Source organism: Mustela nivalis (genome assembly GCF_964662115.1).
Source record: "Mustela nivalis genome assembly, chromosome: 1".
Taxonomy (NCBI): Eukaryota; Metazoa; Chordata; class Mammalia; order Carnivora; family Mustelidae; genus Mustela; species Mustela nivalis.
This window is the reverse complement of record NC_139020.1, coordinates 52,478,519-52,503,548: the sequence shown is the minus strand read 5'-3', so window position 1 is coordinate 52,503,548 and position 25,030 is coordinate 52,478,519. Positions and strand designations below refer to the sequence as shown.

The 25,030-nt window shown below is 37.0% G+C and overlaps 1 protein-coding gene and 1 long non-coding RNA gene across 6 annotated transcripts in view; both read left to right on the top strand.

Annotated features, from left to right (window-relative positions):
* The window catches only part of CBLB (Cbl proto-oncogene B), a 222,142-nt gene that overhangs the window by 74,753 nt on the left and 122,359 nt on the right, over positions 1-25,030 (top strand). For all 5 annotated transcript variants that reach the window (XR_014302290.1, XR_014302291.1, XM_082696877.1 and 2 more), the window contains exon 4: positions 16,253-16,399. Coding sequence is in view for 3 of the 5 variants with exons in the window: in XM_082696877.1 (XP_082553003.1) it covers positions 16,253-16,399 (147 nt within the window). In the remaining 2 variants the exon portion in view is untranslated. The remainder of the gene's footprint in view (positions 1-16,252; positions 16,400-25,030) is intronic.
* On the top strand, positions 17,848-23,683 carry LOC309847108. The gene is made up of 2 exons (XR_014302312.1): positions 17,848-19,723; positions 19,921-23,683. It is a non-coding gene; the product is annotated as an uncharacterized lncRNA (long non-coding RNA).

The following is a 25,030-nucleotide window of genomic DNA, read 5'->3' as shown; positions in this document are numbered from 1 at the left end:
AATTTCTCTACTCTTCCCCCGAAAAACACACACCCTCTGTTGTTCTTCAGGGTATAACCAAACATAGCCAATGATTGCTTACGTTTAGGAATCTCAACTGTGAGTGGTGATGGAGGGAGGTCACCGAAGGGAGCGCTCACTCGCTCCTTTTTCAAGTGAGGCACAGGTGAGCCACACTTAACGCTGAGCTAGTGATGTGTGTGGTCGTCTTCTGTTTCCTGTGGTAGGAGGAAGCAGGCCTTCTCTCTGACCTCTGGCAATATATTAACCACTCAGAAGAATTTAGTTCTCTTAGGACAGAGATGTGGGGGTGAAGTGGGGTGTGGTGATGAGGTTATTATCAGCCTGATGTTGATATTTACGCATGTGAAAAGTACAGACTGTCCCAGGACTGGGCCATCCAGAACTCAGGGTGATTTCCTCAGGGTTATTGAGCAAGAATGATGACAAATGAAAGCCCATCAGTGGTTGCCCTTGAGTCTGTGCTGAAAGAGAAGCTAAATCATTCCAAAACAATGACTTTCTAGCCCTGTGATGACATTAGCTGACTCCCAGCACACTGACTGTGTCATGAGAGGAACTAATAGCTACGTGATTTGGAAAACAGAATGGAATTTCTCACAAATATTTAATTAGGTACTTAGATCTTGAGGCTGCTTTAGATGCAGTTTAACTTAGAGACTGAGCAATGAAAAATAAAAGATCTTCTGAGGTTGCTGCTAAATAGTGGGTTACACTATTAACATTACAGATGTTAAACCGCTCTGGGAATCACCTGCGGGTCTTCCTAAAGTGCAGACTCTGACTGGGCTGGGGTCTGAAATTGCACATTTTTAACAGACTGGGAGGTGATGTTTCTGCTTCCTGTCCAAGGACTGAAGTTTGAGTATAACTGCTAGACATTTATTTTAGTTCTTGCCTTGGATCTTGAATGCTGAACTGAAATCTAAGGCCTACTAAGTAACATTATCACCTAGTCTTCATGTGTAGTCTTTTGTAACACTTGATGATGAAAACCCTATTCGTAATGAAGAAGATATGTTTTATTTTTTCCTGTAGTGTCTACATTATAGGTGTATTATGGGAAGAAAGGTGATAAATAATAGTAATAGGATCCAAATTAAATCCACCAACCAACATACTAGAAGTTCCTTCTGATCAGAAACCAAATGCTAGGCTACACATAGCTATTTGCAGACCTCTCCATGCGGTGCCATATTCACATGTGTGTTACACCTAACAGATGTCTGGGAAACAGATTTTTGTGACAGATTTTGACACAGGAAATATCAGGCTCCATAAAACTTAATGGAAAAATGTATTGCTTAACTGCAGTCCATTTTTAAAGAACAGATTGCAGTACGATCAGCGGAATCATTTGGGCCTTGAGAGCTTTGGCAGAGTCTCCCTATACAGAGATGTCCCTTCGAGAATGTCACCTGGTGGCATGGCACTCGATTGGTTATTGACAATGTTGTGTTTGGTGCTGGCCATATTCAGCTCCATATTCTATTTTAAATCATGGAGAAGGACATATTTCTTCACTAAATTTTTATCTGGTGAATCATTTCTGGAAGTGAGGGAATTACTGTGGTATTTTGAAATAGAAACACATCTTTTCAGATGTGCATCAGCAATGTGATCAGAGTCTGTTTCAAATGGTAATACACCAGGGGCTGAGAGTATGCCAAAGTAGAACATCTGCTTCTAAGACATAGGCTTCTGGAGCATTCCTCTCTGTGTGCTATTTTCTTTTGTTTGTTTTGTTAGTTTGTTAAATCTAGATTATATTCCATCAAGGATGCTAGGAAGAAACCCTCAAAATTCAGTTATTACAATCGAGAGATCTTCAACAAAAGCTTTTAAATTGGGGTAAATGAATATCTGAGAATTCCTAGTTATAAGTTTAGATTTTGTGCTACACTTTATTAAAAGTGGTTTTATTTTTCGGTTTGGGTATTTTTTTTTTGTTGTTGTTGTTGTTTGTTGTTTGTTTTTCCCTCTCTAGTCTCTTGTAGATGCAGCCTTCCCTGGTGGGCTCATAGTCGGATATGTAGACCCCTGTACCCTTGGGCAGTCTGGGGAGACGGTGGGCCTGTGCTGGTACAATGGACAGGCCTCATAGGAAGGCAGTTCAGTATCTGTAGCATGGTCTTGCTACCCAATCCCCCTGTTCCTCAAATACAGATTACTTCTGACCCTGCCGTCTGTCACATTGCCAGACTCCTCTACACCCACAGGCTTGCTGCTGTCTACTAGGCTTGCTGCTTTTCTCTGGCATGTTCTTCTGCCTTGCCCCTGCCTCTTACTTTTTTTAAGAGGCCCACGGTTGAGAACTTTTTCCGTTTAGCTTCTGTGTTCCTGAAGCACATTGAATGCACCTCAATTATACAATTACACTGTATTGTGTGTTTTCATACATAATTACCCACTTAAATTATAAACTCCTGGAGGGCTGGGGTATAGCTGGTTTTCTTCTTGTTATTCCCCACTGCCTGGTGCTAATAGCAGATCATTGTAGAGCCTCAAAAAATATTTATTGAGTGAATAATTTTATTTACAGTCACTGGAATTCCATATATGTATATATAGATAGATAGATATAGAGCTATATACCTATATAGATATATATATATCTGTATCTACAGGTCACAATTTCTATGCGTATAAAATTATTTTAAAAAACAGTGAGAACTTACGTTTGTGAAGACAAGCTAGACTTTCAGGGAAGGGGGCACTGCATCCTGAGTAAGATACACCAGCAAATGGAAGATGAACTGAAGCTACTTTTATAGCTTCATCTTTTTGACTTATTTGTAGCTTTTCTTTCTCTCCCAATATTTGATTCCTTAAGAAACACTTGATTTAAGCAGGAAATAAGATTTTCATAAGTTAATACACAGTCTTTCTCCCATCATTCTGATGTTTAACTGAAATATTAAATATAGCTTCGTCTTTTTAAATATTTGGATTTTCGGGACACCTGGGTGGCTCACTTGGTTAAGCGGCTGTCTTGGGCTCAGGTCATGCACCCAGCGTCCCGGGATTGAGTCCCACATCGGGCTCCTTGCTAGGCTGGGAGCCTGCTTCTCCCTCTGCCTCTGCCTGCCACTTTGTCTGCTGAGCTCGCGCTCTCTCTCTCTTTAACAAATAAATAAATAAAATCTTTAAAAATAAATAAATCAATATTTGGATTTTCTTATTAAGTTTCAATGTTGGGTATCTCCAGGAGAGGAATAATGACTGATTCTTGTGCTTTGCTTATAAATTAAATGTGTTGGTATAGCAGTTTTCTCTGTCGAATAATCATTTCACTAAAAGCATTTACATGGTAGGCAGGTACAGGATCTGTTCAGCAGGATTTTTAGATGTCTTCTCAAATGACATTATAGCGATGGTGTCGGTACAGCTGAAAGCAAAAAGAATTATGCCTAAAAAGAAAATCATCAGTGTGTATACTTCAGTGTTGCTAAGTAAGGGATTATTACTAGTGCTTGACTTTTAGGCAGAGACCCCAGTGAGTAGAATTGGGTAAGCCAAAATCCAGGATGATTTCTAACCTAGACATACATTAAATCTAGTTATATGATGTCATCTTCAAAAAACAAGGGATTTAAATGGCAGCTCATTTAAAAGATCTGACTATACATAGAAAGTCTATAAACTTTTCAGGTCCTTGCTTTCATTTTACACACATGTGATACTAAGGGGATTCTCTACCTTTCAGCATTTAAGACTTGAAGAAATTAAGTCTGTTGTTAGTATAAATCAGTGGATTAGCCTAATGGTATTTTCACAGTTCAGTTCATTGTGTGGTTATGTAAATAAATATGCTTTAGAAATTAACTGTATTAAATTCCTTCTGATCCAAATCTGAATAGGCTGCTTTCCAATTAGTATAGTCCAGATTTTGTCTAAAAAATCTCTCTTGGTTGGTTGGTTTTAGTATCAGAGAAAACAGAGGTTGTAAATTTTATAATATTCAATGTGTAAAATTATTTTGTTAGGTAGGAATACAACTCTTAAATAATGTGTTTGATTTTTTTAAATCCATGCTATTTATTCATACTGACGGAAGAGGGTCCTTTCAACTGCTGCTATTGATGATAATGATTTTAATAAGTTAGTAGCACTTAATAGTTCTGGCAATGATTAATATTTATCAGATGCTTGCTATTTGTCAGTTTCCTAAGCCAATTATTTAACTGCTGCATATCAAACCACCACAAAACTTAGTGGCTTAATTAACAACAATTATTCTTTGTTAGGATTTTGTACGTTGATTTCCTATGGTGTTGGCTCGGGTGTTAGTTCAACACATGATGGCCTCAATCACCTACCTAGCAGGTGAGGTGTTGCTGCCTTGCAGCTGGGGACTTACGAGAGCCCCGCTGCCTGACTGCTTGTGCCTCCTCACAGCATGGCAGCTAAATTCCAAGAACCTTTTCCAAGATGCAGAGGCAGAAACTATAGATCTCGTAAGGTCTAGCCTCCGAATTTAAGAGTCATTTCTACCACATTCTACTGATCAAGGCCAGGCATACCTTAGACCAGGTACAAGGGGAGAAAAAGTAGACACCACTCCATAATAGGAAGAGTGGTAAAGAATATTTGGCCATCTGTAATCCTCCACAAATCCCATGAGACTAGTACTCGTAATTCATATTTCAGAGATGAGGAAACTAAAGTTTAGAGAGCATAGCTTAGTACCCAAGGTCATTCAGCTACTAAATGTAAACCAAATTTAGGTTAATTTGACGCTGGAGCTTTTAACTAATGTCATATACTGCCTTCAGGGGGGTAGGTAGATTAGATCTATTTGTCTTCTCCAAAACCAGTATCTGAGGGGGTTTTATTGACGTGGGGGTTATTTGGTTTGCAATCAGGCTGAAATAGTAAAGGGATTTTATTCATATTATTGATCAGCCACCCTTTGATTCGTATTATTGATCAGCCATCCCATTTGATTCATATTATTGATCAACCAGCCTAGGGAGACATAATAGTCTCCCTAAATTTGGATATTTCTACACTCTTGGTTGAGGTGAAAGTTAAAATTCTTAGACCTGCTATTATCTTATGGTTACTACATATATTAACACATTTTTTTAACCAAAAACAAACAAAATTAACTTTTTATACTATGTTTTCTCCTGGGCATACTCTTTTTTAGCAGTCTATATTTTTTGTATGGTTTCAGTATTCTACAGTTTACTGTTCATTAGGATGAAACACAGGGCTTTTAAATTGCCCTTTTTGTTGTTATTTCTGCTGCTTTGTGGTTTTCTTTTGAGAGCCAGTGTTTTTCAAGGATTTCTTCTTGTTGAAAAAAGATAAATGTCAGAGATGCCTATTATGGTAAGGAACAGAAAAAAAATTAAGGCTTCCAAATATACTAATGATTTCTTATGTTTACTCTAAGTCAATTTTCTACATTCGATTTTTGAATCCTGACTGCAGGATCTCTGCACTCTCTGAGAGATACCTGTTAAGGAACGTCTGTAACTTGGAGGGGTTATAGAGCATCTCCTACTTCGTATTAGTTGTGGGTTATGAAATGGATTCGCGGTGTTTGTCTCAAGCCTGCGGGCTTTGTAGTGCTAGGGCTCTCTATTCCTGTCCTACTGGCCGGATTGAAAGTGATGATCCACTCCTAGAATGTTACGGGACCTCAGTAATAAGATACTGCATTTACCTCATTTTATAGAGGAAAACCCTTTGAATAAGAAGCTTTCAGCTCTTTCTCCTGTTGTGGATCAATGAGACAGACAGAACTCTGTCTAGAACCCTACTTTACAGTGCCATGTTTTCCTCCACTGTATTAGAGTTCGTCCTTCATGGGGCTTGTTTTTGGCAATATGGAAGCCGCTTGTCTCAGAAGGGCCCATCACCACCGCTCAGCTACAGAATAAGTTAAATCTAGTTTAAGAAAATCTTAGACCTTAAAAAAAAATTTTAATATATCTGTTGTTGCTTTCTATGTTCAGAAATTTTAAGAGGTTAATGGTGGTCCAGGAAAATCCTACTGCGAACAACTATGACAGGCATGTTTTCCTCTGATTGCTTTATCTTTCTGTTTTTCATTTTGAAAGAGAAAAATATCTCCAGGTACTCAGTGCTTTAAAAACCCCAGCATTTCTCTGCAAGACCCCTTAAGCAGCCCTTTTCTCTTGAATCATTAGCATATATGCATATCATATATTTGGTAAGCTGAAGAAAAAGTGTGAGTAATTGAATCCTTTGGTCCTGTGTAACTAGAATTACTTTCATGCTGTTTTATGACAAAGATATATATATGATGTACTAATTTGCCTATATAGCTATCGAACAGTGTTCCTAAAAGTAATTCAACTTGAATCGAGGTTTTTTTTTTTTTTTTTGAGAGACTATTATAAAGGTAGGAGATAAATTCACCAACTAGATTTAAGTATAATGAGACCTCACAGAGTAAGATGACTCTTTATTCTGCTTAGTCGTTATTCGATTGTCTGATGAATCTTCTTTGTGTTCCCTGTCTAATTTTCTAAAAAAGTGAAATTATAATTGAGGCCTTCATTTAGAGGGGGATTTGGAAAAATACTCGTGTGCTGTTGGTGAACACACTATGGCCAAAAGGCTAATACATTCTAGAAAATTGAAACTCAAGAGGTCAAGTAGAAGGTTTGGGGTGATTGCACCAGAGATGCATCCTTCACTTGAGAACCAAAGCAGCCTGGAAGTCCGGGGGGCCACAGGATGGGGACATTGCCATGGGCGTGGAAATCTGTTCACTGTCCCACATGTACATCGTAGGTTTGCTTGAGAACATCAGTAGAATGGCTCTTCAATGACATTTTTGTTTCTTGTTGAAAATTGGAATACTTAAAGACAAAAAACAGAAAACAGTTATAAACTACCCAGAGATTACTACTATTTGTGTCTTTTTGTGTATATCCTATAATTTTTTCTATTTATCTATAATGTGATATTCAACTTTTAATAAAACTAAGACTGTCCTGGACCTACTATTTATTATCATTTTTTTCACTGCATTCTTTTATTTTGTGGCATATGCACGCACATACATGTTCAGGGTGTTAGAATGCGGTATCCACATCAGATGATACCAAAAATAAATGAGAATTGCTTGGAAAAATGGTGTTTATATTTTTCGCAGTCATTTGAATGATGATCATTTTAATCCCAGTGGAAAGATGGGAAAAAAATCTCATGATTTTAGCTTTTTTCTGCTGATGACGCACAATGTGAGCATGGGAGAGATGAGCTTTATTCTCCTCTGTCTTTCACTTGCTCCAAGAAAGCAGAGTTGAAATGGGACAAAGGTATCAGTAAGGAAAATTTCCAGAACCAAAAGGAGGAAGTAACTGTCAGGAACAGGTAATGTGGTGGGAAACTATGTAATGCTTCCTCAGAAAATACAAATGTGTTCAGTTTACTTGAGGTTCTGGAAACCACACATGGGGGATGATATAGCACTAATTTCCTTTAGCTTGCTTGTATTATATTTCCATTCACGAGGAAATTTAGAAAAAAATGTTGAGAAAAAAGATCTTAAAACTCCTAGAACAGTGATTTTTTTCCTCCAATTTATACATAAACCCCAGATTTTTAATTCTCAAGGCAGCTTTTAGTAAAAATTTCTTTTCATCAAGGTTTGGAAAGTTAATGCTTTACTAAGTGGCATTTCTATGAACTCTTTTTATATTATTGCTCCTCTTGATCTGTTTATTGGCCCTGTTTTGCATTCTGGAAAAACCTTCTCTTTTTTTCTTTAAACATTTTATTTATTTGACACAGAGAGAGCACAAGCAGGCAGAGAAGCAGTCAAAGGGAAGGGAACAGCAGGCTCTCTGCTGAGCAGGGAGCCCGATGTGGGGCTCCATCCCAGATCCCTGGGATCATGACCTGAGCCAAAGGCAGCCCCTAAACCTACTGAGCCACCCAGGTGCCCCATGGAAAAACTCTCGTATTAATAGTTCTTTAAATATTTCTGTGATCCTTGAAATGAACATTTACTGAATATCTGTTACATGTAAAAAGCTCATAAAAGAGTAAGAGTTTCTCTTCTCTAAAAAAAAAGTTTTGATCCGATGGAAGTGAAATTCAGTGTGCATATAAAATAACCATTGCTGCTCTTCAGAGAAACCTTTGTGGTGTGGCAGGTCATAGGAAGTGGTGGGCGTGGTGTCCAATAGATTATAGCTGAGAAAGGAGTACAGGGAAGCGACCGTGGGAGTACTTTGACATAAAATTGGTGCAGGGGAAAGTTCAGCAGGCTGACGCATAGGACCTTTGTTATCATAGGGGAGGAAGAGACAGGTCAGCACAAGGTGTGGAGCAGGAAAATGGGACGCTATCGGATAGTTGGAGGAGAGGGAGAGGATGGAGAAGTGGTATGAGAAATGGCAGAAAGGCGGCCCTCTCCCATGGAGAATAGAAATCCTTGAAGGAAATATTTTAGGAAAAATTTAAACCATGTTTGACAGAGTGAAAAAAACAAAAGAAAAACCATCCTTGTGATGAAAAATAAAAATGTGGAATAGAGAGTGTAATAACTGAAAGATAATTGAGAATTTTCCATTAGAAGCAATAAATACTAATTAACATAATTCAGCTTGCTACCTCACTGTAATTTTTTTTCTCATGGTGGTTTACAGGGAATTGCAAAGAACTGAAAATCTATTAATAAAAGAAAAAGTGCTGCTTCAGGGTCAACTTTTGTTTGTTGATGAGTCTGTTTTTTTGTTGTTTTTTTTTTTTTAAATCACATTACTCCAGGTCAAAAGTATAGTTTGAACTTCTAATGTTTCTTTTTCCTTTGGGAAAAAAAACCCAAAAAACCTAACAAAAAAAACAGAGTTCTATGTTCTGATTGCTTTTATATGAATCTCATTGTGACGTTGACTTTCCACTGAGTTCACAGAACTTTCATTGCATTTTAACTTAAATAAAAAGGAATGTAGAAATGGATTTTTTCTTTTCTCTCTCAAGTAATTGGTCTACATTTTTAAGATTTATTTTACAAAAGGATACTTACTAGGAACTTGTCAAAGGATACTGTATTTGATTATAATAGGTATATTTCATGTTTGAGTTAGGTTTAAGTAAGGCATTTGTAAATTGTCCATTTAATACTGTTTTAGAAAGGAAATACATTGACTGTGAGAGCAGCATCCTTATTTTGAGGGCTAACTTAACTTCTTAACTTATGAATTAGGTTTAATCAAAAGATGTCCTATATTAAAGACAAAAGAGTTTTCTTTATTGAAGTGGATATTGTTAATCTTTTAAACCAGTTGAAAGTACTGGTAATCATATCATACAGTAGTGGGTTCTTAGAATAAATTTTCCAAATAAAATTGTAAGAATCACCAAAGAGATGTTGTTAAAATTGTTGAAATCACCAAAGAGATGTTATTAACCCCACTTTGACATTGCCACGAGATTTTTTTTTTTTTTAAGATTTTATTTATTTGACAGAGGGAGAGAGAGATCACAAGCAGGCAGAGCAGCAAGGCAGAGAGAGAGAGAGAGAGAGAGGCGGAAGCAGGCTCCCTGCTGCGCAGGGAGCCCGATGCAGGGCTTGATCCCAGAGCCCTGAGATCATGACCTGAACCAAAGGCAGAGGCTTAACCCACTGAGCCACCCAGGTGCCCCGCCACGATATTTTTTAACTGATATTAAAAAATTATTTGGGAAGCTTTTTTGAGATAAGGTTTATTGTCCTTTTCTTCATGGAAACTGTCATAATCCTAGGAAATTTCAAGATCTCTACAAATGACCCTATTCAACCTTGGAGTTATCAGATTCCTAGCTTTAGTAGCATTGACCCTACTGTACCTTATTGATGCGTGGCCACATTCTGCAGGTTCTGCATCACCATAGGAGTTGTAAATTCCTCTGCCTCTCTCCCTGATTACCACCTTTGTTCTGGTTCTTTCAAAGAGTCATTCCCACTGCATTGTCCTGTGCCTTTGGAGAAGTCTAAGCCCCCTAAATTCACAAAGAGTGGGATTGTGCCATCATCCTTGTGTTATCTGGGCCTAAACCAAACCCAGTATCTATAGATAGTGAAGATTTATGGGATAAGTGACTGAATGGATGAATTGAATACTTGTCCATTGTTTGCCATGGGACTATAACAGGCCACCATTGACAATTGATGATCTTAATAAAGTGAGAATGATGATTTTTGCCTCATTAAGATGGCCATCAATTTAATGGACAATCATATTGGAAAAAGAAGAAAGATTAATGATACCTATACTTTTAGACAAAAGTGGTAGGTAGAATTAATAATAATTCTTACTGTTTTTTAAATATGATGTGTTAGGCTCTTACCTACATGCCTTATTTACATATAATAACTCAGTGAGACAGGCATTTTTATCTAAAATTTTAGGGGTGAGGAAACTGATGCAGACAGACCAGTTAAGCGACTTGTTCAAGAGTAAGAATATAAACCTAATACTATCAAACTTCAGGATAGGATTGTTGACAAAGTAAGCAGAATATGTTTTGAACGTCACCTGGGAACTTGTCAAAGGATACTGTATTTGATTATAATAGGCATATTTCATGTTTGAGTTAGGTTTAAGTAAGGCATTTGTAAATTGTCCATTTAAAACTGTTTTAGAAAGGAAATACATTGACTGTGAGAGCAGCATCCTTATTTTGAGAGCTAACTTCTTGCTGTTCTCAGTAGACCTTCACAGGCAATGCATTTAAGATGTCACAGAGAGATCAGAGGATGCCCAGGGTTCATCTTTTCCCAGCCACAGTTTTGGGCTTGACTTCCCTGGCCATGTTAGTGGTAGATGATGTATCCTTTAACAAAAGAAAAAGGCCTCCTTAGTTACCCAATTTAGTACAGCTTTTGGCCTGACATAGTTTGCTAACTTCCTTTTTAAGTGAGCAGTTCAATTTCTAAAAAGTAACGTGGGACAGCTTGAAAAATTGTCCTTTCCCCTGTTCAGGTGAGTGAGTTTCGGCTCACACTCTATTTCTCTTATGACTTGGAGTAGACTCTGAGTTTTCATTAGTAACTGCCCCAAACTCCCCTTAACAGTATTGGGAACTTTAAAGCATTTGGGCAACAAATGGGTGAGATCCCGTTTTATTTAAGGCTCTCAGGATCCACCTCAATAATAGTTTGAATTCCCATGAGGGAGAAATGAAAGGCAAGTCTTACATCAGCTTGGTCTCCTCACTTTCTTAGGAATCGAAATGTTCCCCAAGGTCAAAAACCGTGTGAAGTAACTCTCTAAACCTATCTTGGAGGGCACTGCCTCAGAAATACAGTGAATGGAAATTGCTCTTTAACTGGACGTGAGTCTCATTTTAAATGCCTCTGTTTATATTCTTTATGTCCTGCCTTTCTTTTTATGTTGAATTTGTTTCACCTTGTAAAGATTAAGAAGAGCATGTTCTACCTTTTAAATGTGAGAATTGAATTATTAATAGTTTGGGGATAAAAAATGGTCTTCTCTTTCTTCTACCAAAGGTAGTACATTCTCACAAACTTTGGACCTCACTGATACAAAGTGTCACTTGAAGTTTTTCACTAATGCAGCCTTTAAAGCTTTTTTATTTCTTCCTTGATTTATGACACAACTGTTTCCTGAATGGAGAAAATGCAAGAACTACATGTGATCTGATTAGATTACATTCTTCATGTGTCTCCCACATTTAGTGGAGGCTACACATCAAATCCTGATGTACTTTTTATTCATTTTTCAAGTTTAATTTATCACCCCAAGATGGCTGTGGTTGGTGTGTTGTCCCTCGATATTGTATCATGATCATCTGTTCATGTCTTTTTCTGCCACACAACGTGCTGCGTTTGTTAAGGGTGGGATTGTGTCACCCCACATCAAATAGTGTGTGCCTCCAGTGTCTGATGTTGGCTATAGCCACCTGAAGCTCCTGAGACTCACCATAAGCAGAGAAACTTCATCGTTCCAGAATCATGCTAATTCACTCTGGTGCATCCTCGCATTTTGTTCAGTTAAATGTAACTTGACTTTTGGATGAATTGATTCATAACATTTTAAAGAAATACAGTGTTGGGTAGCCAGGACAAAAAGAAGCCCCTTGCTTTGGTAGGAAATTTTTTTTTTTTTTTTTTTTTTTTTTTGAGAGAGAGAGAGAGGTGGGGAAAGTGAGAGCAGGTTGGGCAGGGAGGCAGAGGGAAAGAGAGGATCTTAAAGATGATCTTAAGCAGGCTCCACGCCTAGCACAGAGCTCTACATGGGACTCCCTCTCTGGCCCCTGAGATCATGATCTAAGCCAAAATCAAGGGGCAGATTCTTGACCCACTGAGCCACCCAGATGCCCCATTCTAGGCAATATTCTTGACACTGTTAATGCATTTCATGGTTTTTAAAATAATATAGCTAGCTTTCCTTCTCCTCCCTTCTTCTTCTTCTTCAGGTTTCCTCTAATATTTACATCTTTTACTGGTTTACCCAGTATTGCCATCTGGAAGCTACTTTTTGATCACCTGGTATTTTAAGATACTTCTGTTCTAAAGCCTATTTCTTAATTAACAATTTTTATATAAGACTTAACAAAATTTTAAAAGTGGCTTAGCTTGTGGTGGTTAATAGCAGATATGTGGCAGTAAATAGTCAGTGTGTCTTACATGTGAGAGTGTTGCAAAATTCCTTGTAAGTTAAAGTTATGTTTATAAAATTATTGAGTGGGCAAAGTTTTTATTTCTTCAGATGTTTGGAGGTAGGGGAGTTTTAGTGATAGAAGCATATTCTTAATTAGTAATTATCCTCTATTAAGCAGTCATCATTTTGGTGTAATGGTAAGCAGCGATCAGGGGGCTTAGGGAAAATTGCCCAAGTACAGACAAATTTCATAATAGGAAAAAACATTTCATCTATAAAGAAGATGTATAGTTGTTGCTTTTCTTCTGTGTCTAAATGGTTGGAGATATATTCTTGGATTTTGTTTTTTCAAAATTGGAAGTTATTTAAAGGAAAAGTGAGATGGAGAATTAAAGCACATAATATATAAATAATAGCAAACAACAGCAAAACCCTACAGTTATATAAAAGACAAAACCACATGCTGTGATAATAAATTTAAATGACATTGGATAGTAAAATTAGGCATCTCTTCTTTTCATGTCTTATAGATGGCAGCCTCTAAAAACATGGACCTTTTAAATAATGGATTTCCAAGGTGATCATTTACATATATGTGGTACATGTGTGTATTTAAAAATTAGGTATAAAATAAATATATATTTTGGTCTGTGTGAAAATTAAAATAATGCAAAACCGTTGCATTCACATATTTTTAACAACCTGAATTTTAGTTTCTTTAAAGACTAAGGGCAGGGTGCCTGGTTGGCTCAGTGGGCTAAAGCCTCTCTACTTTCAGCTCAGGTCATGATCCCAGGTCCTGGGATCAAGCCCCGCATCGGGTTCTCTGCTCAGCAGGGAGCCTGCTTCCTCCTCTCTCTCTGCCTGCCTCTCTGCCTATTTGTCATCTCTGTCAAATAAATAAATAAAATTTTTAAAAATTAAAAAAAATAATTAGATAAAGACTAAGGGCAAAAAAAAAAAATGTATCTTTTCCCACTGCCATAGTTTGTACAAAAAGTAAAAAGTGTGGCAATCCATTTGTAGGAGTAGGAAAATTGAACTCTTTCACACATTTTATTTATTTATTTATTTATTTATTTATAAAGGTTTTATTTATGAGAGAAAGAGCTCAAGGGCGCATGAGTTGGGAGGAGGAAGGGAGAAGGGAAGTAGTCCCACCCACAGGGAGCCCAATATGGGGCTTGATCCCCGGACCCTGAAATCATGACCCAAGCCGCAGTCAGACACTTAACTAAGTGAGCCACCCAGGCACCCCTCTTTCTGAACATTTTATAATTAAGTAGGTGATTAGTTCTATGGGTACTAGTGATTACTAGAGCTTCTAGACTCTATCATGTTACTATTTCTGCTTTAAAGTATAGTGTCTTATAGCCAGTGGATTACATAGCTGAGATGGGTAATCATTGACATTGTGCTTCAGACTTTAGATCTAACAAATAAAAATGAAAAACATTTGGATAGGATTATGATTAAAGAACATAAAGGGATGGAGAACAACCAGTTCAGACATAAGGAACAGTTGGTTTACCCTAATTATAGACATCTTGATTTTTCTTTTTTCTCCTGTGTGTATCAATTGGAAGTTTGGTGGAAAATTAACCCTTTTGCTTAATGATAAAAACAAATTTCTTGCAGATTTTCTAAAAGGACTTTATGCCCTTCCTTAAACTCAAATTTCAAAAGTCAGTTGCAGTTTGTACTGGCCACAGTTCCTCCCTTTGATCTGGTTCAGTAGTTCAGTTTTCATTTCCTACAACTGAATTTCTTGTATCTACCATCATCTAAATGAGGATGTGTTGACATCAATGAAAGGATCAAAGACTCAACTAAAGAACGCTCACATTTGGATTAGGCTGAATTGTGTGGAAGTGTGGCTGAATCTAAGAAAATAATGGAATAATGTGTGTAACCGTAACAATTTTGCAGATTGTTTATTGTTGCCAGTCAAGCATTAAAATATGGCCTAAAATTCTGTCTCTTCTTTCTCATAAATATTCTCATAGATTATAAACATTGTGGAAATTGAGACATTTTTGGTTTTCCAATACAGATGAACTCACTGAGGTATAGATTATACTCTTGCTTTCCTTTCATTCCTACTTTGCCCACTTTTTATCATGAGTACCTTCATGTATTCTGTATTCATCTTACATGGGAAGCTGTTGGCTTCTTTTCGAAATGTTTTAGAAAGAGTGGTACTCATTGACTTTATTGACAGGTGCATATTATATGATCTCTTAGGTACCTAACATGTTTTCACTTACTATCTGAGAGTTATTAAGCACAGATATGAGACCGTGAGGTGAAGAACCACATCTCTCAGTGTCCATGGCCTACTGAGATGTTGTAAGGCCTTCAATGCAGTGCAGTAAATATCGTCTATATTTACTTTTAGTCCTAAAGCAATTGACTCATCCCATCCTCACATCCTGACCCCTCAACACACCCACAAAAACAGCTGAAGTTTCAAAATAGAGTATTATATGTGTACCTATTGAGGCCTGGTGATTCTGAAGAAAGAGAAATATAAAAAAGCAAGGTCAGTTCAAAACTGACCAGTTCTTCAGTGTTCTGTGTTTCAGTTGCTTCTTTACTGTTTTGCACCGGCAGTTTTGGACTGATGAACATAATGTTGTAAATTTCTTAGGAAGTGGCGGGAAGGAATGCCCGTGATAGTAGTATTTTGAAGTGTGAATCACATTTTGAATCCTGTCAGAATCCCCAGAATTCACACCTGGCTTTCCCTCCATTTCAAACCTTTTTTTTAATACCACTTTAACTTTTTCTTCCTGAAGCAGATTTAATCCTCTGCTCCATCTTTTTAATCCATTTTGGTTCCCTGTTCCCTCCAGCAGTAGCCCTTAGCAAGGGGAGTACATTAGAATCGCTCCGGGAGCTTCTGGACTTATGCACATACCTGGAACCCATCACCAGAAACTCTCATATCTTGGTGGGCGTAGAAAGCCTATTTGACAAAGAGTTTGTTCATTGTTTCCGGTGCCTCTTTATGTGCTGTCCCCACCAAGATTTCTCATCCTGTGTCTTGCCATTTTCCATCAATAGCTTCTGATCTTTTCTAGCCATGCTAAACCCGGCTATGACACAAAGCCTTCTATCCCGTTCCTCTACACTTTGTATGGAAGCTGTTGCTGCTGCCCCGGTCAATGCCTTCTGCTTCCCTTTCCTTCCTTCCCTTCCCCTGCTCCAGGTGTTCTATCTGTCAAACTGCTTAATCTTCGTAGCTTCTCCTCTAATGACCAATCTTTCCTCACTGCCCCATGTAGAAGTAGTCACGCTATCTTCTGTGTGTAGTGTTTATATTTGATTACGGTCTTTGCAGGAGTGCAATTCTCCCATTCAACTGTAAGCCCATTGAAACCGTGTAATTTATCTTGTTCATGTTTATGTTAAACGAACACATGGGTGAATCATAAAGTGAAAGCCTCGTAGGAATTTAAATGGATAGTTTGTATGAACACTGTTTTTAGATGCATTCTTAAGTTGAGGTTCGTGCTCTGCCCCCAAGACGTGATGTTAATAATGTACATAATTTTATCTTTCATAATATATATTCCCATTAAAACTTGCACATATGTTTATTTATTTTTTTCATTTACCCCTTGTGTCCACAGACGAAATCTCACGAAACTGTCCCTTATCTTCAGTCACATGCTGGCAGAAATCAAAGCCATCTTTCCCAATGGGCAGTTCCAGGGAGATAACTTTCGTATCACGAAAGCAGATGCTGCTGAATTCTGGAGAAAGTTTTTTGGAGACAAGTAAGTAGAGATCATTATAGTCTGTGTCCAATTTTGAAGAACAACCTCATCCTGCCTCCGGTTCCACATGGTCATGGATTTCACTCGAATATTTTGAGACTGTACTGGCACATTTTTGATGAGTATTTTGATTGCAATTTTCCTATTCAGCCACCAAAAGTATGCTTTAATAACTGAATAGTTTTATATCCTTGCAAAGCAAATATCAGTTATACTACATTTACTTGAAGAGCATTCACTGAGTGAAATAGCTTGCTCTAAGGTGTAAAAGGTATGTAAGATGGAATCTCTCAAAAGCTCACAGCTTTTTATGACTTAGTACACACTTAAGACACGTGCACTGTAGAAGGCAGAGAAGGATAGATACTTTCAAAATGGCACGAAGAAATTGTTCTGACAATTCAGAGAGGGCAGCAGTTGCTTCATGACTGAATGAATCAAGGACTGCTTCTCAGAGGAGGTGGTGTGTGAGCTTGGTTGAGACTTGATATTCAGGTGGGAGAGAAAGCCTTGGCACCCCAGTTCAGGCTTTCTTTGTGTCGATGCACAGAGAGTAAGTGTGTAAACGAGATAGAGAAATGAGGATCATGTTATCACAAAGTAGCAGATAGAGATGATTTCCTTTAGGTACTTCCTCCCCAGACACGAACTTTGGTGAGCACACTCAGAATGTCCTTGAACGCCAGTAGAACCCTCGCTGAGTGTGAAGGGGGAAGAGTGCTTGCTTACACATAGATTGTTTTCATGCCTTAGTTAAAAGTCTCCATGTTAACTGGTGAAATGAGACCTATAAAATGTTGGTATACACTTTTGATGGTTTTAGTCCTTTGATGCTGGTGAATTCACTGGAACAATGGGTTTCCTTTCTTCTTTTCTTTATTTTTTTTTTCCTCTTAATGAAGTGCTATGCTTATCTCAGTACTAAGTGGTTAGCTTTCTAACTTTTGGCTTTGGAGATGTTAAAGCCCTTTCCATGTTTCTTAAATAAAATGTATTCTGAATGATTTGTCAGCACTAAAGGGTGAAATACTGTTATTGCCACTAACATGGACGTTTTGTGTTCCAGAAATCTAGCCATTTATAATGCTCCTGTATCCATTCACAAATGCAAAATTAAAAGGAAAGATTCATCCTCCTCTAAATTAGAATAACAGCCAAAAGTATACTAATTAAATACTTGTGGACCATAGAAAGCAGAAAGGCATTGCCCAATTCTGGGAGTCCAAAATGAGAGGGTTTCTTCAAGTCACAGCTCATATATTAACACTTTGAGCCTAACACACAACAGTTGGTAATCTTCGACATCTACTTTATCTTAAAATTTTAAGAACATTTATAGACCAAAATGTTTGTGGTATTTCTTTTTGAAAACTGAAAATTCTGGTGAATCATGAAATTGTTCACTTGTCAAAAGGTCAGTAAAAAAATGGAAAGATTGCCCACACACCTTTTTTTTTTTTTTTTTTTTTAAAGAGAGGAGTTTGTGTTGCTGGTATCTCAAGCCACAGAGAATTATGCATTTCAGACTTCTTCATTTCGATTTATTTATAACCATAGACATCAAGGGGCTGACATTTCTCTCCAACTGCTACATGAGTGAAATCACTATTAAATCAAATGGGGCAGTCTTAAAATACTGATTAAATACTCTCCTTACCTCCCAAGCCTTTTTATGCCTTTTTCTCCTGTCTTCACTTACTTGAGAAAGCTGTTTCATTTTTCTTTAACATTTTACTTTTGGGATGAGAGCCAAATTTAAAGCTCCTTCTGGAACTCAGACATATTTCCATAGTTATCAAAATTAATGATTCTTTTATTAGATCATTGGAGAAACCATCTTTATATTCTCTGTGGGTTTTTGCCTTATTTCACAATATTTTATTGAATGAATAAGCAAATGCATGAATGATGTAGCCTTTCAAAAGGTTGAATTCTTTTATCTTCCTTATGCTCTAATACTAGTTTATATTTTTGCATAATTTCTCATATGGAAGCATTTCTGTCATTTATCTAGCTACACATTGAAGCCATGTGAGAATGCTTTTATTTGATCTAACCAGTGCCTTTAAACTTGAGAACAGTATTGTTTCCACAAATGTAATCATTGAGCAGTTCTAAAAAGAGCCAATCGGGTTATGATTTTTATAAAGCAGTTTTTAAGCTTAAGGTATTATTGCAATTTTATTTTTCAAAGTAACTGTCAGAATAAGATATTAAGATTGAATTAAAATTGGGGAAAAAAAAACTATTTTTCAAAAGATTTTGTAAAACTCCTAAAAGCAGTTTTAGTATTCAGGCCTCATAAATACAGGAAGCAAGAAAAAAAAATTTTTCTTTTAATTTTAATTGCAGTATAATTAACATAGAATGTTATATTAGTTTCAGGTGTATAATATAGCGATTCAACAGTTCTATACATAACTCAGTGCAGTGCCCCTTCGGATAAGTATGTCTTAATCCCCATCACCTGTTTCACTTAGTCCTTCCACCTCCTTTCTCTTTGATAACCACTAGTTTGTTCCTTATAGTAAGAGGTTTTTTTTGTTTGTTCATTTGTTTTGTTTCTTAAATTCCACATATGAGTAGAATCATTTGGTGTTTGTCTTTCTCTGACTTATTTTTAGCATTAAACCTCTAGATCTATCTATGTTGTTGCAAATAGCAAGGTGTTATTCTATTTTATGGCTGAGTAATATTTCACTCTACATGTATACACATCTTCTTAATCCATTCACCTATCGATGGGCACTTGGGCTGCTTCCATATCTTGGATATTGTACATAATGCTGCAGGAACATAGGGGTTCATATATCTTTTTACATTCTTTCGGTAAGTACCCAGTCGGGGAATTACTGAATCATATGGTATTTCTAATTTAAATTTTTTGAGGAACCTCCATACAGTGTTCCACGGTGGCTGCACCATTTTGCATTCCCTCCAACAGGGCACGGGGGTTCCTTTTTCTCTGCATCATCACCAATAGTGTTGTTTCTTGTGTTTTTGATTTTAGCCTTTCTGACAGGTGTTAGGTGATATCTCATTGTGGTTTTGATTTCATTTCCCTGATGGTTAGTGATGTTGAGCATCTCTTCATGTGTCTGTTGGCCATCCGCATGTCTTCTTTGAAGAAATGTCCGGTCATGTCTTCCACCCATTTTTTAATTGGATTATTTGGGAGGGTTTTTGGTGTTGAGTTGTGTAAGTCCTTTATGTATTTTGGATACTAACCCCTTATTGAATATGTCATTTGCAAATATCTTCTCCCACTCAATAGGTTGTCTTTTTGTTTCCTTTGCAGTGTAGAAGGTTTTTTTGTTTTGTTTTGTTTTGTTTTGTTTTTTTAAATTTCTTTATTTGACAGAAAGAGAGATCACAAGTAGGCAGAGAGGCAGGCGGGGGTGGGGGGAAGCAGGCTCCCTGCTAAGCAGTGAGCCCAATGCAGGGCTCGATCCCAGGACCCTGAGATCATGACCTGAGCCGAAGGCAGAGGCTTAATCCACTGAGCCACCCAGGTGCCCCAGTTTTGTTTATTTTTGTAAGCTCTATGCCCAACAAGGGGCTTGACCTCATGCCCCCCCAGATCAAGAGTATCCTGCTCTCTGGACTGAGCCAGCCAGGTGCCCCCAAAGCTTTTAATTTACTTTTGATGTAGTCCCAATGGTTTGTTTTTGCTCTTGTTTCCCTTGCCTCAGGAGATCTATCTAGAAAAAAGGTGGTTATAGTCAATGTCAGAGAAATTACTGCTTGTGTTTTCTTCTAGGATTTTTATGGTTTTAGGTCTCACGTGTATATCTTCAATCCATTTTGAGTTGTTTTTGTTTATGGTGGAAGCAAGTGGTCCAGTTTCATTCTTTTGCATAAAGCTGTCTAGTTTCCCAAGCACCATTTGTCAAAAAGTCTGTCTTTTTCCCACTGCATAGTCATCCCTCCTTTGTTGAAGATTAACTGACCATATAGTCATGGGTTTATTTCTGGGCTCTCTGTTCTGTTCCATTGATCTGTGTGTCTTATTTTTATGCTAGTACCATACTGTTTTGATTACTATAGTTTCATAGTGTATCTTGAAATTCAGGATTCTGATACCTCCAGTTTTATTCTTTTTTTTCCGAGATTACTTGGCTATTTCAGGTTCTTTTATGGTTCTATAGAAATTCCAGGATTATTTGTACTAGTTGTGTGAAAAATGTTGTTGTTATTTTGATAGAGATTACATTAAATCTGTAGATTGCTTTGCATAGTATGGACATTTTAACAATATTTGTTCTCCTAATCCATGAGCATGGGATGTCTTTCCATTTCTTGGTGTCATGTTCAATTTCTTTCATCAATATTTTATAGTTTCCAGAGTTCAGGTCTTTCACTTCTTTAGTTAAGTGTATACCTAGGTGTTTTATTCTTTTTAGTGCAATTATAAATGGGATCATTGTCTTGATTTCCCTTTCTGCTACTTCATTATATGTGTATAGAAATGTAACAGATATCTATGTATGATTTCGTATTCCAGCAGACAAAAATCTTTAGGTGTCATGCCTAATAGTTCATTTCTGTGCTTCTCAACCTTTTCAAAGTCATGGCCAGGCCCACGTCTCTGCTCTGTCTAGCTGCCAAAAGGCTGTGCCTGACTGGAGTCCCAAGTCGATCAATAAGAATGATGTCCCATGGTAAACTGGTTGGGAAGGTCTGCATTTGTTAGGTTTTTATGCAGATTCATTAAATGTTTCAATGCTTGAGTCCTGCTTCTGCTTTCTTAGTCTGTTGACCAGGAGGTAGTAGAAATACGTAGAGAAAGAGAAGTGACATTATTGAATAAATGTGTCTAAGTAAATTCTGCAAAATAAGATCAATACCAAACTGAATCTTTGCACTCTGGAATAGTAGTTTAGAGTCCAGAAACTCCAGGCACCAGTCTCAGAAAGTAGATTACTAACTGTTAAAAACAACAAAATTCCATTGGTGGGATTAGACCGTGGCTGACAGTCATTTTTCTAAGCGAGTCAGATAGCAGGTTTGGGGCCACTGGTGCTAAGCACTTCTTTACACTGAAGAGATTTAGACATACATTTCAGCCAAATTATAATTCAGCAAGAACCATGAATTCTTAACCTGCATCTTTTTATGTCTCACCTTCTTTCCATCCTTACTTCAAGTTCTGTCCTATAATTTCAAGTTCAAATCCTCTGTGTATTAAAGCAACAGCATTCTGACCCATCTTTGTATCTTCAGTAAGATACAAAGATGTTGTTTTTCTTAGACCACAGAGCTCTCAAAAAACAAAACAAATAAACAACAACAACAACAACAACAAAACACAAAACCCCCATAACTAATCATTCTATTTTTTGTTAGTTTTTTTGGTCTGAAATGTTTGTATGAGTTATTATTGATTCTAGGTTAAAATGTAAAATCCTATTAATATGACAAACTTTAGGGACTGTTTGTTTGTTTTTTGGCTTCATCCCTTTGTAGTCTGCTCATCCAAAAAGAAAGAACCTAACTACACAGCACTGTTACACGTATTTCCTGATGTGCATTTCCCCCCTATTTTTTGTGTTTTTGTTTTCTTAGATTGCATCCACTGTTTGGAAAGCTACTCACCCATGCCACTTTGGAAGCTGCCCTAATCTAAAGTGAATATCCATACTCTTGGCTTCCAAGTGCCTTTGCTCTTATCTGTCCTATTAGACTGCAGTGAACTGCTGACATGATCACATTTCCTGAAAGACGAGGAAGGTGTTTTGAAAGCAAGAACCTGCCTTCCTGATTTTTGTTTCTTAGAATCTGGCACATTTCCTGGAATGTGTATGCACTAATAAATGTTAACAGATTGCATGAATAATTGGATGGATGGATGGAGGATATTTATTCTCTGCTCAAATTTTCAATGACTTTATTATTTACAAATTGATTTTATTTTTCTTTTAACCTTTGGTTCCTATGGTTCAATTCCCTGGAAGCACCCTAGCCTCCTCTTTCTTTTTTACCATCCCCAAATTGCTCAAGTCCAGTTCAGAAGCCCCCTTTTCTGTACTGCTCTCACTAATATATACCCTTCCGTAAGGTCAACTTTAACTATTCCATGCCTCGTGTCCCTGTTGTGTATTAGACATGTTTGTATTATTGAAGGTATGCTTTGTGGCTCTTTCCTGCTTGACTGTGAAGCTCTTTGTTGACTTTTTATCCAAAAAATTTCATCCAGATACATTGGCAGTTAGTATATGTTAAACTCTGTGTCCAGTGTTTTCTAATAAGCTAACTTCATTTTTAACGTTGTCTTTCAACCTTATCCTTTAAAGGTATTGAATGAATCCTTTAGGTACTGTATACATAACAGACAGTAATTGTTGGATGAATTCATGTATTTTTCTAGCATTTCTTTCTTTTACTTATGTCCTGGTCTTCAGTCAAGCTGGATTATTTGGATGTTTCCTGACATACCAGAAGTTACAGGTGTCTCAGTGCTCCTAATGCTGCTCCCACTTATGGTTTTTATTTGCTCTGGCATTTATGTTCTGATTAATCCCTCAGAGTGAGTCTTGCTTATGATTCTGTCCCTACATCTTGTAGGGACAGCAACATGTTTTTGTCCCTACATCTCTTCTTAAACCCCCCTAAGCTCTTGTTTATCCTTTGTATTTATTATTTTTATTGTTTTAAAATTATTTGTCTAGCTATTTTACTTCCCATTAGACGATAAGCTCCATGAAATGAGGTTTATTTATTTATCCTTGTATGTCCTAAAGTACCTCAGCACAATGTCTCATATTTAGATTTCAGGAACTGTCATTTATTTAATTCAAGTGAGTTGAGGAGTAAAGGACTGTATGTGGGTATGTGCCTATGTGAGATATGACAGGGACACAGTTTGCTTGTTTGATCGGGAGGCAACAGGCTGACAGGTAGGTATGCAAGTAGGTTGTCTTCATTCAGGTCTGACTGTAACATTTACTAACTTTGTGACTTTGGACAATCTACTGGGTTTCTCCATGTATCAGTTTCTTTATCTATAAGATGTTGATAATAATAAACAATAATACTTCCTATGTAGTGTTGTCATAAAGGTTAAAAGAGTTAAAATCTACTGCTACTAAAAGCTAGAGATCAGTGTCCGGCATTTAGTAAGTACTCTGTATTGTGGAATAATTAACCAATTCAAACTTTTCATCTTCTTCTAAACTCTATTATATTAATTATTATGCGGATAATTTAGTTAATATTCAATTTTATGTAATGGGTGTTCTATAGTCCCTAGAAATCTGAAAGCAAAAACCAAAAACAAATAATAAATTTTCTAAAATTGGGTGTAGGATAGAATATAAGACACTGCCCTGCTTACCGTGGAAAAAAATTATCTATTTAAAGCTCATTTTACTGCCTCTACCTTTGATTTCCTGGGGAAGTGGTATGGACCTTCTTTGGTTTCCTGTATTCTCCTTTCACTTTTAATAAGAAAGGAAGGACAGTAGTTTCTTTACCTTTCCAATGGGTGAGATATATATTATTTTAGCATATTAACTAGGTCAGTGTTTCCTCTAGTCAAAGAAAAGGCAACTTAATCATATTTAATCCACAGTAGAAATTAAGGACCTGTACAAGGTAACTGGATGGCAGGAGCTCAGGAAAAAAACTGACTTAGAACTCAAGAAATGATATTTAATATTTCTCTTATTTAGTCAACTTCTGTTATTGCCTATTTTTAAAAAATTCTAAAGGTCTTTATATTAATAAGGAAAATAAAATTAGAGGTCTATTTTGTATAACTCCTTATAACAAGATCTTAGATACAAAAAGCAAATAAGATGCCAAATTATAATTTTCTATCTTTAAGCAATATGTATTCAATTTGGAGAAGAGAGTATATACAGAGTTAATAAATATTTAAACCAGGTCTGTGCCTTAGAAAGGTGCCTAAATAATGTTACAAATATGAAATTATTTACTAGCGGGGTCAGAGGACCACTCCCGCTTCGTGGAGGAGCTGGTATGTTGTATGGGTTGCACATATGTTAAGAAGGAGTCTGTTCCATGGAAAATGCTGTGATTGAGACTGAACTATTACAGTGTCTGCTGGAGATCAAAAGAAAGATAGAGATAACTTCAAGGTTACATAACCACCTTCATTTTTTCCTCCTTTTTGTTATTTTTTTTTCTCCTTCTTTTCACTCTGAGTGCTTCAGTAAGTGACCTTTACCTAGTGAAATCACCATGATTTAGGTTCTGATTCTCATCCTTGAAACCATGATTTCATGGAACCAAGAGTATGTTTACAGAGTGGACACAATTTAACTGAGCTCATAAATTGCTCTATAACTGAGAATTTTTTTAAATTTACAATGATTGATGCCACTATCAGGCAGATGAGGATGTATATGTCACCATCAATAAATTATCAGTGGAGCCATTTAAAAATTCTTGGTGAACATGGAACCCAAATAAGGGGTAGTGGTTTATGACCCACTGTAGGAGTTACCCTGTTTCAAGGACCCAAGTACTTGCAACTGTTACTCTGTGCTTTGAAAGCTCTGTCCTATTCCATCCCTTTGTACTTTCTTTTCCCTATACAAAGTTGCATTTTTAAAACTCTGTTCTTTGCAGCCCTGAGAACAATGGGAACCCATTGATGGGTTTTAGGCC